Below are 15458 nucleotides of genomic sequence, written 5' to 3' on the forward strand. Positions count from 1 at the left end.
CGGTTTCCAAATCATTTGCAGAAGTGCTTTCACACTTGGGTGGACGTTAGAAAAACTCCTGCAAGCAGCATCTCTGGGGCGGGTTTGGAGCGCTGTAAAAAGCACACCAAAAACGCTCCCGCCCATTGAAATACATGAGCAGCGCTTCCGAAGCAGCTTAAAAGCGCTTCGAAAGTGCTGCAAAATGGCAATTTTTTGGATTTTTTTAAGGTCGCGTCATCACGTAACCTTAAAAAAAACCTGCCCTGCTAGCGCCCAAAAAGCGATGCAAAAGCTCTGCTAAAACGCTGCTAAAGCACCTCAAAAAAAGACGGTGCTTTAGCACACTTTTAGCAGCGCTTCAGTGTGAAAAGGGTCTTAGGTCTCTTGCCAAGTCTCTTGCCAAGTTTACTTTCTATGTGGGTCATTAGGATCATATCACATTCACTGCTTGATTGCCCATTTATTATACAAATCCATTATACAGAGAATTAAATCTTTGCTTCGATTCACAAATGCTATGGTGGGTATCAAACTTGGGAATCTGGGAAATGTTTCTTTTTCTGAATGATGATGGGTATTGGGTGTAATCTTGCAGTTTATCTAGAAGTCAAAATGATCAATTCTTTGATGTATCAAACTCAATACAGGGCTAATGGGTCACTTCCAGACAGTGCAGAAGTGGACAATAACACTCTGTTTTTCCGTGGGCCGGTTACCTACTCCTTCTCTGGAACATACATTTGTGAGGCCAGAAATGCTATTGGAAGCCAGACTGGACAAGTAGATGTTAACGTTACAGGTAAGAGAGAAATAAGAGAGGTCTTCTTATTGATAACATTGGATTATATATGTTTCTCTTATTGTCAGTAAGTAACTATTTCATAATGTTTCTATTTTGAACTTAGTTGCCAATGTTGCAGGTCTTTCAATTACACCTAATTTGTTACATTTACCAAAGTCTTCATAAAGCAGCTGCACTCTTATTTTATCTAGCGCACCATCACTTTATTCCACTGAGAAAACATATGGAAATTCGCCTCTAAGACCTCACGTCACGTGGCGCAGAGAGAGAGACTACTTTTAAAATAATGATTATCTGGTGTAAAGCACCTGAGGTTCTCCACAACCATAACCACATACTTTACAGGCAATGTTGGAGATGTCATCAGGAAATAAGCTCAAATTATAATTTTTTTTGGCCAATATTTGCGCATCCAACCCTTTTGGATTATAGTAATGTCGATGCATCAGTGAATATTTGACATGTCCTTCCCATTAGACAATGTCCATTACTTTCTAGGCCTTTCTATCCGAGGCATTAATACATGTCTTAAAGGACTGATCGCCTACATTTTATTAGTGGTGAAAAGAGCCATTTCGCTGTGTTGGCTGTCAAACTCAACTCAGCTATTGAATATTATAGCTGACATCAGGAGAATGAAATATCTACCATGGGGGATACCCTACCACAATATAACAAGTTATGGGTAGTTGGGACCAATCCCAATATGGTCTTACTCCTTTCTCATAGGTTCCCTGATAATGCCATCCTTTCTCACAAACCTTCCATTATAATGCTCTGTGCTGATATTTACTCCACTGTGTTTTCCATGCGCCTCATAGCTTCACCCTGCCTATGGTTCTTACCCATTGGTACTTTTTTGTATATCTTGTAACATTTTTATACTAATTGTAGAATCTCGATCTATGTATATAGAGTTTGTGTATGTACATGAGCCGGTCTTCTTAATTTTGTACCCATGTTCCTTTTGGTAAATACTGAAAGTTCAATAAAAATACAGTTAAAATAGATGGCATTGTATTAGATATTTGAGAATAGCCTTTGTTTTGAATAATGCCACAGAGAAAGTGAATTTAAAGGATTAGTCCACTCAATATTGTTATCTCTGTTTTGGTGGATGCTGACAGATTGAATTACCTGATTGAATTCTTCTATGTGTAAGGGATTCCAGTGTTGAGCTCTTTGTCTACATTCTCAGGTCTGCCTCTCCCTTTCTGTTATGCTTATTATAAAGTCAAATTAAGAGGCCTGCTGTATTCTTTGTAATTAAGAAATATGCAGAATTTAGTGAGTCATGTTTGACTGGCTACAGTTGATAGGTGGTACAAAATTTTCCTAAAGAAGGCAATTAAAGTTAGCTGATAGCAATTAGTAATAGAAACCCATTTTTGTAGCAACATTTAATTTTTATAGTTATTTTGCCTCTAAAACGTTAAAATATTTGTCCAAGTCTTAGTGACATTAGCCCTTGGCTTCAACTAGATCAAAGACCATCCTGCTCCAGTGGTGCTAGGAGGAGGAGCCAGCAGGGGATGTGTAATTTAGGCCCCTTTAACATGAACCTACAGTTAGGGGTGATGAGAAAGAGATATGGTGCCTCCCACATATTTGTTTGAAGAGGGATTTCACACAAAAATCCCACTTCACCTCACCTCAACCATATTTTACATTTAACACGTTGAGCAAAATTAGATCTATGAATGAATTAACTACAAGACCTATGACAGATGTACTTTTAATCTGTTGACACTTCCCCCAGCTCTCTGACTTCCTCAGTACGGACAGAAAGCTGAAGGAAGAATCTGCAGGAGGCTGGCATTGCACCTACCCTCCATTGATCAAGGTTGCAATGCTTTTCAGTTTTATTTAAAAAAAAAATAGAAAATGCACATTTTTTTTGCAAATATATGTTCATTTTTTTCCAACATGTGGGCTTATCCTTTACCATTTAAATATTATTATTTTTTTAAATGTTTCCTTCCCGCTTAGTTATCTTTCTTGTTCACCATAATAAAGATAACATAATAAGTATTATAAGCCTTATTGTCGCTCATGCAAATGCTTTTTTTAGTGTTACATTATTCTTTTAAATTAGGGAGGCTTTCAGGTAAGTATCTTTCTGGCATTGATTTTGTTTCTTAATGTTTTATGTATGGGTCAGTATTTAATAACTGAATTGTTTCCTGCCAATCAAATTGTACATAATTTCATCAGTTTGTACCTGTCAAAGACTACTTGGATTTAGAGCCAGTTAAATGACTGTCCACTGCAAGCCATTTCAAATGATTTGCAAAGTAATAAAGTAATTAATCCAGGATAATGTCTTGGGTGCATCTTCATGTTAAATGTTCATAAAAGGTTTTTTTAAATGTTTTCACTAACATGTAATATGCATAAGGTTATGAGACATCATATTTATTGACATTAAATATTGCAATGTTACTGGCTTGAGAAGGCAAGGTCTGCTTTGGAGAAATTGTAAATTACCTTTCATACCAATGATGATGGAAAGTGATGTAAGGGGAACTGTAAAGTTTTTTTTTTTTGTGAACGATGTATGGATATTCCAAAGCCAGCAACAAAGTTATACAGCGCGAAGCTACATGCAACTTTAATGCCCAGTTCCCCCAGACAGTGTCGGGACAAGGTCATTTGGTGCCCAAGGTGATGATGGCAAACTGCCCCCAAATCCCCCCCCCCCATGTAAACAAAGAGTCAGTGCTTTGCGAGGAAAAGAAACAAAGTGACCATTCCCTCTGTAAAGAGCCCTGTATTGATTGACAACATAGAGCTCTGGTTGACACAGCTAATCAGCAGGTCCTAACCATGAATCACTGGTTGGGATCTGCTGGCCGTCTCTTGCTGTGTAAAATTACAGGGGGATAGGTGGGTGGGAGAATGCGCCCAAAACCCTAAAACAGGCAGCATCATACGTCTGTAGCTGCCACCCTCTAGTAGTAAATGTACTGTGATGGGTCGGCAAGTGGTTAATTACCAATGGTATTTGTAATATGCTTAAAAAAAAGCAAAAAACTGTGCTAACTATTCCAAAATAAACAAGAAAATCTAAAGCAGCCGCAAACTCTACTGTGAGATATAGCACAGTCCCAAATCATAAATTCATAAACAGAGTTGCGCTAATTAATATTGAGTCAAGCACCAGTGATAAAAACAAAGTCCCAATTTGATAAAAAAAAAAGGTTCCGTGGTAACATCCACACCATCTGCCACCTTCAATTAAGTCATCCTGTGACAGTCACATACACCATAGATAAAGTGCTTGCTTACCAGATTGAACGGACCTCCTATCAGGGAAGGTCAGTGACACTTGTGGCTCTTAACCCAGCCAGGGCCTTTAACCGTCCCAGGAACCCCTTATGGAAAGTGGACCTACCATTCAGGAAACAATATCACAGATGGTTCCCAAAATACAAAAGGCTTGCTTGCCATACTGTAAAAATCTTTAAAAATTTTATTTAAGGTATACATTATTGTACTTACAGCAAAAACACGTTGCATTAGGATCAAAACAAGCCGGCTGGCTAATCACAGCTACCCTTCCTTCAGGTATTAAGAAGCGCTTTTGACGTCAGCACGTTGCTAAATCACCTGACATCACTGCGCTTCTCGAATCCCAGAAAGGACTAGTATCTGCTATCAGCCAGTTGGCATGTTTTGATCCTATCACGATTACATATGATAGGAGGTCTATGCAATCTGGTAAGCAATCACTTTATCTATGGTGGAGGTGACTGTCACAGGACCACTCAATTGAAGATGGCAGATGGTGCAGGTGTTACCAAAGAACCTTTTTGATCACATTGGGGCTTTGTGTTTATCACTGGTGTTTGACTCAATTTGTAATATACAGCATGAGGGGGTTATTGCATTTCCATTATATCACTGATGCATTAGTGGCACCAGTTGATTGACACTGACACTGGTGCCACTAATGCAGCACAAAGGGGTTAATTAACTGACACTGGTTACTAATGCATCAGTGACCAATGGCAATACATTAACCCCCTCATGCTGTATATTACAGAAAATAAATACCATTGGTAATGAACCTCCCCTCAGCCACCCCCAATCTACAGAGTTAATTAATTAAGCTGCTTACTTGTGTGATACACACTGCAGTCATGCAGTGCTTAGTTCATCCTCCTTGGCTCCTCTTGGTCACAGTTCCAGCAACAGCACTCTATGATGCTCCTCTGAGTCCTCCCAGCCTGCCTCCGGCTGGCCTCTCAGTGGGTGACCTCACGCCGGGCTAGCTGGAACTACGAAGCCCATGTCAGGGAAGCATCTTGATTATCTCCACTGACAGGGAAGGCAAGCGAAGGGCTGGCATGTTGGCCTGTGCTGGGGGCAAGAGCGCACTCAGTACATTGTTGCAGCTGCAGCTATTAGCAGCTGGTGTCTGTGTACAGTGGCACACGCAGTTTCCAGACAGATTTTAGACGCCACTTCACCTGCGCCCCCCATCCCTGCAGTAAACTGTACTGCCCAGGGCATCTGCCCCTTCTGCACCCACCCTCCCTTCAGTAAACTGTACTGCCCGGGGCATCTGCCCCTTCCGTGCACCCCCTCCCTGCACTGCTACCGGCCATGCTCCTAGATGCAGATATTTGCCTTTACCTTCTAATCTCCACTGCACTACTGCTATAATTGGCCACAAGGAGCAAAGAAAACCCCCTTTATAGGCTTAATTTAGTTGGAGCTTACACAGAACTGAGGTCTACGCATGGCCAAGCACCAGTGTTATCACATGGAGTGTTATATGCTTCTCCATACCTGGAAGTAGTGACTATTTTATTTGCTCCCAGCAGCTCAACAAAGCGATGGGGATTCAAAGGAAAGGGAAGTATATTTTTTATTGGGAGAAGTCATTAAATCGAGAATGTTGCTTTGCTCCGCATTGACAAAGGACATGCTTGCTTTAATGCTGCAAAGGACGTGCATCTCCCTGGGGTTATCCTTGAAATAATATATGGATCATACATACTGTATGTGTAACCAGAAGAGCGCTGCATGAGCATCTGCCCAGGCACAGATAAGACAGGGCATTCTATATTATGTTGGAGCAAATAATGGTTTACAAGCCTCAGTCTATTTTTCCAGAGTTGTCATTGTTTTCGATCCCCTATCATGCAAATGTATGATGTTAGATGTCTAAAATGGTAGCAACCAAATTAAAATGGATACAACAATATATTTTTAGCTTTAAAGCTGCTTTTGGTTAACTGTGTGTCCTTAGTAAGTGTCCTTACTAACTGTGTTAGTTGGGCAAAGTATGTAACATCTACCCTATTCTGTCCCATATTTATATCTGTGTACATAAGATGTGAGTGTGCACCATAGCAGATAATCTGTAGCCTACGTGTCATAGCTACACCCCACCCTCACAGCTGCACATGACAAATGAATAGGTTCCCTTCATTCTCTAAGGGTGAGAACAAAAGTGTTTGCAAGGAAATGAAAATATTGCAGGTAGAATTAAATTGTTCCCAGCCTGTCTAGGAGCGAGGAAATCGTCTCAAGCCTGCACTTGTCATATATAAAGCTCTTTGTTATAGGAATTGCAGAGTGAAGAATCCTGTTACTAGCTGATCAGCCCTTGTAAGGAAAGTATGAGCCCATTTAACTCCATTTCACTGCCCTATAAGAATTTCTGACTATTTAGGCTGCTTCCCAAGAACTGCCAGGGATGCGTAACATGTCATAAACTAAATCACATGGCTGGACAGAGAGTTACTTGAAAATGTAACTTTGTAATTTAAAGTCCAACTCCAGGCAACTAAGAAAATGATCCCTTGCAGTGGGCACTGAAATAGTTAACAGCTCCTTTTGGGCCAGTGGACAAAAGATTTTCTTACCCAGTCCTGTGCTCCTTCCAGCAACTAGACTGTTCCCCACAGCTTCTTCTAGATCTTGCTCCAGTGGTCTAGGATCCTTGTATCATCAAGACCAAAGCAGGATCCATAGCCCTGTACTGGACCCGATGACACCAAGGGATAGTTCACTGCCAAAGCACCATCTGCTAGAGGAGTGATGGATCAGGTAAATACAACTGTTTCTTCTCTCCCCTAGACTAAAGGAAGTCATAGAAGAATTCTGCCTCCTGCATGCGCTATTGTAATCAGACGAGGGGGGGGGGCCTGGGGAGCCTTCCCAGCTGGCATAATACAAAGGTTACTGATGGTGGCTATAGCCATTGACAGTAATCGCATGTAGAAGAATCCCACAGGATGGTTGTACCAAAGTTGATCGATGGATTGACTTGGGTACAATCACCCTGACTTATACATGGATCGAAACTCAGCCGGATAGCAGAGATTTCACTGTATGGCCAGCTTTAGTGGGCTCTTAACCCATGGAGTGCAGGTATAGCCCAACTTCAAGGGATACTTTCACATGTTCCTGAAGTTGGGCTTTGAATATCTCTAGCAAGTTAGATTCCCTCTTAAAAAATAACATAAAAATTGGAGTTTCAGAAACATTTCCAGCCCTGTTCAAGGTGGACTATGCTGCCAAACTATATAAACAGGTCCTTTTTTTTCCAAAAACAATTCTTGAAGAAGTTTTGTGCCTAATCTGACCAAATAACAACCTCAGCGTGGTTTTGCAATAACGAGAACCTTTTTTATTAAGAGACTCTACTGGTTATGGGGATTATATATTTTGGAGTACCAAAGCAACATGTGTGGTTCCTAATCATACAATGTCAGTCCCAATCAATTATTAGCCATGGTGATCATAGGAAAAGATGTCACCGTAGTAAACGTCCCTTCTGCTTTCAGCTGTATATGTGAGAACTATTACCTATTAGTCTCAAAAATATGTCTCGACTTTAGAAAATTTCACCTCCAACAACTGCAAATGCTCATTAGTCTACCTCTGAATTTGACAGGTCGTGTGACAGGGTTCCTCTCCAATTTATGAGTGTTCTCTGTAGTGTTATGCAGAAATTGGTACAGGGGATGTACTGTTTGCTCAGACTGCTTTATATAGATAAAAAATCCCCCAAAAAATGCTTTCTATTTAAAATGCAGCCAAAGTGTGATGTAAATAGAGTGTGCACAGAGCAAATATCGCTTTCCTCTGAATAATCACTAAGACTTGTATTCAAACTAGTGGTTACTAACTCATTGCAGTCTCCTCTGTATCTTGGATAGTGGTGTTAGTTGCAAGTTCACAGAGAGATGCCCCTTCTTCCATAGAAAAGGGAACAATCTGTACAAATTTACATGGAGAATTCCCAACAGATTTGCTAAATATGATCAGTTAAAATGTTTTGCTACTTTCCATGGACTGAGATGAGCAAATAATATGCATATACGTAAGAAGAAACTCTTCTGCAGAACTTCAGAGATACCTTAAGGCCTCGTTTGGACTAAAAACAGACAGTCCGTAGCTTCTGGAGCGCGATCCTACCATGGATTGGGCTTCAGAGGCTCGGGATATTTAAATGCAGGTCTAAACACTGCTTCTGTAGAAGTAAAAGCGGGTGAGAGTATTTTCCTAAGAAAATTGTCGTTTTTCAAAAATTGTAGAGCAGTTATAGGAACATTTTAAATGCAAAGTACATAATCATTTCCAAATAAAGAGCAAGGGTCAAGCATGCTGCCAGGGAAGTGGCTTTTGTATTCAGGCTGTGAGTGCTTTCTGGAGAAGACAAAATATAAAACCTTGAATACCTTTTTTGTATTGAAACATCTGACATGTATTTAGTGGATTTAAAGTGAAAGTTCGCATGCGTTTTTATGAATTTTGCAATATAAATGGATCGTGCATGTTTATATAAAAAGACAATTAAATCCAATGTATTTTTACTGCAAAATTTGTTCTTTTTGTGATATACATGTTTACTTTGTTATCTTTCATGACTTTAAAGCAATAGTAAACGCCACATGCCCACTTCTCTACAGTTGTATTATCTGGTTCAAGGATATTTTCCCATGTAGAGGATAGTATTGTTACATGGGAGCTGTGCCAACAGAATGTGAACAAACATTTCACCCCTATTGGATAGCATCTTGGTAGAAAGGTTTGTCATTTTTCCACCAAACCAATGGCTTGTACCACCTTCCAGCTAATAATACATTGCTTTTCAATGGTTGCAAATAAATCTATAAAGTCCTTTCCACTTCCTTCCCATGTTTCTTATAACCTAATGTGTTCCTTATTTTTCCCTTTCCCGATTTCTCCACCCGAGCAGGGACGCATTGATAAAAATTAGCAATTCTTTTTTTTAGAAAATAGTTGGGTCATCATTAAAGGGAAACATAATTGTTTTAGATCCATTAAATTCAAATAATTTATGGGAATTGGCAGGTCTTTAGAAATGTGTGGTCCCTTCACTGAGTTACTGAAGAATAATTCATGAACCAAATTGTAAAACTAGCTTAATGAAGCTATAAGGGGCAAGCTAAAGGCAATTCTTTGTGCTGTTAGAACTTGATTCTTATGCACAAACTACTCTCCACGAGGATAAATAATATTTTTTAGAAATACGATGCACTTAAAGTGGCCCTCCAATTTATGAGTGTTCTCTGTAGTGTTATGCAGAAATTGGTACAGGGGATGTACTGTTTGCTCAGACTGCTTTATATAGATAAAAAATCCCCCAAAAAATGCTTTCTATTTAAAATGCAGCCAAAGTGTGATGTAAATAGAGTGTGCACAGAGCAAATATCGCTTTCCTCTGAATAATCACTAAGACTTGTATTCAAACTAGTGGTTACTAACTCATTGCAGTCTCCTCTGTATCTTGGATAGTGGTGTTAGTTGCAAGTTCACAGAGAGATGCCCCTTCTTCCATAGAAAAGGGAACAATCTGTACAAATTTACATGGAGAATTCCCAACAGATTTGCTAAATATGATCAGTTAAAATGTTTTGCTACTTTCCATGGACTGAGATGAGCAAATAATATGCATATACGTAAGAAGAAACTCTTCTGCAGAACTTCAGAGATACCTTAAGGCCTCGTTTGGACTAAAAACAGACAGTCCGTAGCTTCTGGAGCGCGATCCTACCATGGATTGGGCTTCAGAGGCTCGGGATATTTAAATGCAGGTCTAAACACTGCTTCTGTAGAAGTAAAAGCGGGTGAGAGTATTTTCCTAAGAAAATTGTCGTTTTTCAAAAATTGTAGAGCAGTTATAGGAACATTTTAAATGCAAAGTACATAATCATTTCCAAATAAAGAGCAAGGGTCAAGCATGCTGCCAGGGAAGTGGCTTTTGTATTCAGGCTGTGAGTGCTTTCTGGAGAAGACAAAATATAAAACCTTGAATACCTTTTTTGTATTGAAACATCTGACATGTATTTAGTGGATTTAAAGTGAAAGTTCGCATGCGTTTTTATGAATTTTGCAATATAAATGGATCGTGCATGTTTATATAAAAAGACAATTAAATCCAATGTATTTTTACTGCAAAATTTGTTCTTTTTGTGATATACATGTTTACTTTGTTATCTTTCATGACTTTAAAGCAATAGTAAACGCCACATGCCCACTTCTCTACAGTTGTATTATCTGGTTCAAGGATATTTTCCCATGTAGAGGATAGTATTGTTACATGGGAGCTGTGCCAACAGAATGTGAACAAACATTTCACCCCTATTGGATAGCATCTTGGTAGAAAGGTTTGTCATTTTTCCACCAAACCAATGGCTTGTACCACCTTCCAGCTAATAATACATTGCTTTTCAATGGTTGCAAATAAATCTATAAAGTCCTTTCCACTTCCTTCCCATGTTTCTTATAACCTAATGTGTTCCTTATTTTTCCCTTTCCCGATTTCTCCACCCGAGCAGGGACGCATTGATAAAAATTAGCAATTCTTTTTTTTAGAAAATAGTTGGGTCATCATTAAAGGGAAACATAATTGTTTTAGATCCATTAAATTCAAATAATTTATGGGAATTGGCAGGTCTTTAGAAATGTGTGGTCCCTTCACTGAGTTACTGAAGAATAATTCATGAACCAAATTGTAAAACTAGCTTAATGAAGCTATAAGGGGCAAGCTAAAGGCAATTCTTTGTGCTGTTAGAACTTGATTCTTATGCACAAACTACTCTCCACGAGGATAAATAATATTTTTTAGAAATACGATGCACTTAAAGTGGCCCTTGCATGAAATTGCAAGGTTCACATATTTCCTAGCCCATGAATTAAGGTTGCTAATTTAAAAAAAAAATATATATGAAACATTTAGCGCCAAAAAGGAAAAAAAATATTTTTTATCTTACACCCCGCCTAGGCAAGGGTGATGTCACTCAGCCTTTACACAAGATCCTGGAAAAGCTGACTAAAGCGGAGTAGGAGTACATTCTCGCAGTATTGGAGTCCACAGCTTTCCCATGATCCCAGGGGAAGGCTGATTGAGATTACATTCACCTAGGTGATTGTGCTAGAAGCTTGGGTGTAAGGTGAGTATTTTTTTTTTTTTTTGGGGGGGGTCACTCAATGTTATATCCTCTTTTAAGCAGAGTTTCAATTTTCATGCAGTTCGTGCTTAGTTCCAGTTTTTTGGCAAATTTGATATATACTAACACAGAGCTGTAAGATATACTGTATATACTGGAAAAAGTATTTGTTACTTGTTCAATTATTAATATACATTGAGCTCAAGGAGAAATGTGCTGATTTGTCTGTTGCTAAGGGACCATAGGCTCAATTCACAAAGCTAGCACATCAGAATAAGGATATTCTCATAATATTTTCAGTTAAAGTGGAGCTTAAAGCAGAACTAGACCCATCGATTTAATGTTTTAAAAAAAAAATGTTAGATTCCAAGCATGTGGAGAATGATAACTGTCACGTTGTTTGTGCTTTCACCCAAACCGTCAAACTATCAAATGGCTGGTGTCATAACGGATCACATGTGCAGCACCATGACAGTTGCAAATCAAACAGAGGCTAAGATGGCAGCTTCTTTGGCCAAAAAGAATGGGAGGGTTTAGTTCCACTTAGAGCCCTTTCACACTGCAGCGTCAGCGGTAAAGCGGCACTAGTTTTATGCTGCGTACACATGACAGAACGTTCCATCAGAAAAGGTCCGATATTCCGTTGGATATTACAATCGTGTGGGGGCTTCATCTGACTTTTTTCTTCAAAAATTCAGACGAACCTAGAAATAGAACATGTTTCAAATCGTACGGAATCAATTTCAATAGGAAAACCATTCGTCTGTATGCTGGTCTGTCGGACCAAATACGACGCTAGGGCAGCTATTGGCTACTGGCTATTGTACTTCCTTTCTTAGTCCCGTCGTACATCATCACATTCAAAACAAACGGACTTTGGTCCATTCGTGTGTGGGCAAATACGTTCAGTCGGAAGTCCATTGTAACTCTGTCGAAAGTCCATCGGACCTTTTCTGCCAGAAAGTCCGGTCGTGTGTACGCGGCATTAGAGGCGCTTTACCACTGTTTTAGCGGCGCTGTTCGGCCGCTAGCAGGTCACTTTAAACCCCCGCAAGTAAGTGTTAAATGCGCCCGTGTAGTGGCGTAGCCGAAGCACTTTGCAAGCGTTTCGGCAGCGGTGCCCATTCATTTCAATGGGCATGGGCGGTTTTCCTTCACCACCCCAAAGATGCTGCTTGCAGGACTTTTTTTAACGTCCTGCCAGCGCAGTGCCCCAGTGTGAAAGCACTTGGGCTCTCACACTGGGGCTGCAGGGGAGGCATTTTTCAGGCACTTTACAGATGCTATTTTTAGCCCTTTAGCGCCTGAAAAACACACCAGTGTGAAAGGGGTCTTACAGGTAAGTTCACCTTTTAAAATAAGTAAAGTTAAAATAAAATAAAAAATCACGCAGTTTTTTGCAGGTATACAAATGGTGCATTTACTTTTTGTTTTCTTAGACACCTGTAAAGCATTGCACCTGCCATCAGCAGATCATGGGTGCAGTGTCAGACTCCTGCAGACTGTAAGGCCGCGTACACACGCGCGGACTGTTTGCCCAACCTTGTTCGTCAAACAGTTTCGGCAAACAGTCCGCTCAAAATTTTCATGAGCGGACTTGCCCACACACGAGCGGACTGTTTCAACGAACTGTTTGCCAAACAGTCCGCTCAACTTTTGAAATGAACGGACTCGCCCACGTAAGGCGGAGGCAAATCCGCCCATTTCGAGCGCGTGTACAGGTAGGCGGGGCCCGCGAAGGAGACGTCGCGGGCTCCGCCGCCTGGAATGGGCTTAAAGGGGAACCCCAACGCCGAAAAAAATGGGCGTGGGGGTTCCCCCAAAGTCCACACCAGACCCTTGTCCGAGCACGCTACCCGGCCGGCCAGGAAAGGGGGGCGAGCGAGCGCGCCCCCCCTCCTGAGCCGTACCAGGCCGCGTGTCCTCAACATGGGGGGGTGCCTTGGGGAAGGGGGGGCCGCGCGGCCCCCCCACCCCAAAGCACCTTGTCCCCATGTTGATGAGGACAAGGGCCTCTTCCCGACAACCCTGGCCGTTGGTTGTCGGGGTCTGCGGGCGGGGGGCTTATCGGAATCCGGGAGCCCCCTTTAAGAAGGGGGCCCCCGGATACCGGCCCCCCACCCTATGTGAATGAGTATGGGGTACAATGTACCCCTACCCATTCACCTGTGAAATAAAGTACAAAAAAAAACACAACACAGGGAAAAAATATTTTATTGCACAGCTCCGGGGGTCTTCCGTCTTCGGGGGTCTTCTCGCCGGACTCCTCCGCTATCTGTGTGTAGCTCTTTTACTAGCGGAGGAGTCCGGCTTTCTTCCTCCCCGCCGCCGGCCTCTTCTCCCGACTTCGGGGGTCTTGTCCCCCTCTTCGGTTCTTCTGCCGGGCCACCGCGCCTTCTTGTAGCTCTTTTGCAGGCGGTGGCCCGGTCTTCTGTCGCCGCTGCCTTCCGTTCTTCTGTCGCCGCCTTCGGTTCTTCTGCCGGGCCACCGCGCCTTCTTGTAGCTCTTTTACAGGCGGTGGCCCGGTCTTCTGTCGCCGCTGTCGTCGCCGCCGCCGCCGCCTTCCGTTCTTGTTCTTCTTCTTGTTCTTCTTCTTCTTCCCCAGGAGATGTTGACTCGACGAGCTCTCCGGCCGGAATGCCAGAGCCGCGCTGTGCGGTCACTTATATAGTGACAATGGGGCGGTGTCACATGGTATATGTCACATGGGTTGGTCACATGGGTTGATGTCACATGGGGACTATGACATCGTAAGGGGGCGGGGTCACCATGTGACCAACCCATGTGACATATACCATGTGACACCGCCCCATTGTCACTATATAAGTGACCGCACAGCGCGGCTCTGGCATTCCGGCCGGAGAGCTCGTCGAGTCAACATCTCCTGGGGAAGAAGAAGAAGAACAAGAAGAAGAACAAGAACGGAAGGCGGCGGCGGCGGCGACGACAGCGGCGACAGAAGACCGGGCCACCGCCTGTAAAAGAGCTACAAGAAGGCGCGGTGGCCCGGCAGAAGAACCGAAGGCGGCGACAGAAGAACGGAAGGCAGCGGCGACAGAAGACCGGGCCACCGCCTGCAAAAGAGCTACAAGAAGGCGCGGTGGCCCGGCAGAAGAACCGAAGAGGGGGACAAGACCCCCGAAGTCGGGAGAAGAGGCCGGCGGCGGGGAGGAAGAAAGCCGGACTCCTCCGCTAGTAAAAGAGCTACACACAGATAGCGGAGGAGTCCGGCGAGAAGACCCCCGAAGACGGAAGACCCCCGGAGCTGTGCAATAAAATATTTTTTCCCTGTGTTGTGTTTTTTTTTGTACTTTATTTCACAGGTGAATGGGTAGGGGTACATTGTACCCCATACTCATTCACATAGGGTGGGGGGCCGGTATCCGGGGGCCCCCTTCTTAAAGGGGGCTCCCGGATTCCGATAAGCCCCCCGCCCGCAGACCCCGACAACCAACGGCCAGGGTTGTCGGGAAGAGGCCCTTGTCCTCATCAACATGGGGACAAGGTGCTTTGGGGTGGGGGGGCCGCGCGGCCCCCCTTCCCCAAGGCACCCCCCCATGTTGAGGGCACGCGGCCTGGTACGGCTCAGGAGGGGGGGCGCGCTCGCTCGCCCCCCTTTCCTGGCCGGCCGGGTAGCGTGCTCGGACAAGGGTCTGGTGTGGACTTTGGGGGAACCCCCACGCCGATTTTTTTCGGCGTTGGGGTTCCCCTTTAAGCCCATTCCAGGCGGCGGAGCCCGCGACGTCTCCTTCGCGGGCCCCGCCTACCTGTACACGCGCTCGAAATGGGCGGACTTTCCGAGCGGGAACAGTCCGCTCATTTCGAAAGTACAGCGGACAGGCCCACACACGGGCGGACTGTTCGCTCAAACACGGTTTCAGCGGACAGTTTTTCGGAATTTCCGAAAGACTTTGTCCGTCCAACTGTCCGCTGAAACTGTCCGCTGAAAGCCCACACACGAGCGGACTGTCCGCCCAAACACTGTTCAGCGGACAAGGTTGGGCGAACAGTCCGCCCGTGTGTACGCGGCCTAAGTGTAGCTGTCTGCCCATACCTCCTATATGGGTAGGCAGTTAAATTTAGTCCAGGAGGCTCAATGGACTATGAAGACCGCTTACCAGTGCCCTTGCAATTCATTGAAAACTACATGCTATAGGCTGCAAAGGCTGACAGTACTTGTAGGCATTCATTCACAGAACTCTGAATGAATGACGTGCACAGCCGTGCTCTTTTCAAATTGT

General features: G+C 43.2%; 1 protein-coding gene across 4 annotated transcripts in view; it reads left to right on the forward strand.

Moving 5' to 3' along the window:
- Positions 1-15458, forward strand: part of NECTIN1 (nectin cell adhesion molecule 1) — a 440283-nt gene that overhangs the window by 160197 nt on the left and 264628 nt on the right. For all 4 annotated transcript variants that reach the window (XM_077457381.1, XM_077457383.1, XM_077457384.1 and 1 more), the window contains exon 5: positions 630-781. In XM_077457381.1, coding sequence (XP_077313507.1) covers positions 630-781 — 152 coding nt within the window. The remainder of the gene's footprint in view (positions 1-629; positions 782-15458) is intronic.

The sequence above is a fragment of the Lithobates pipiens genome, unplaced genomic scaffold, assembly GCF_037356315.1.
Source record: "Lithobates pipiens isolate NorthernLeopardFrog02 unplaced genomic scaffold, aLitPip1_a1.2 Scaffold_27, whole genome shotgun sequence".
Taxonomy (NCBI): domain Eukaryota; kingdom Metazoa; phylum Chordata; class Amphibia; order Anura; family Ranidae; genus Lithobates; species Lithobates pipiens.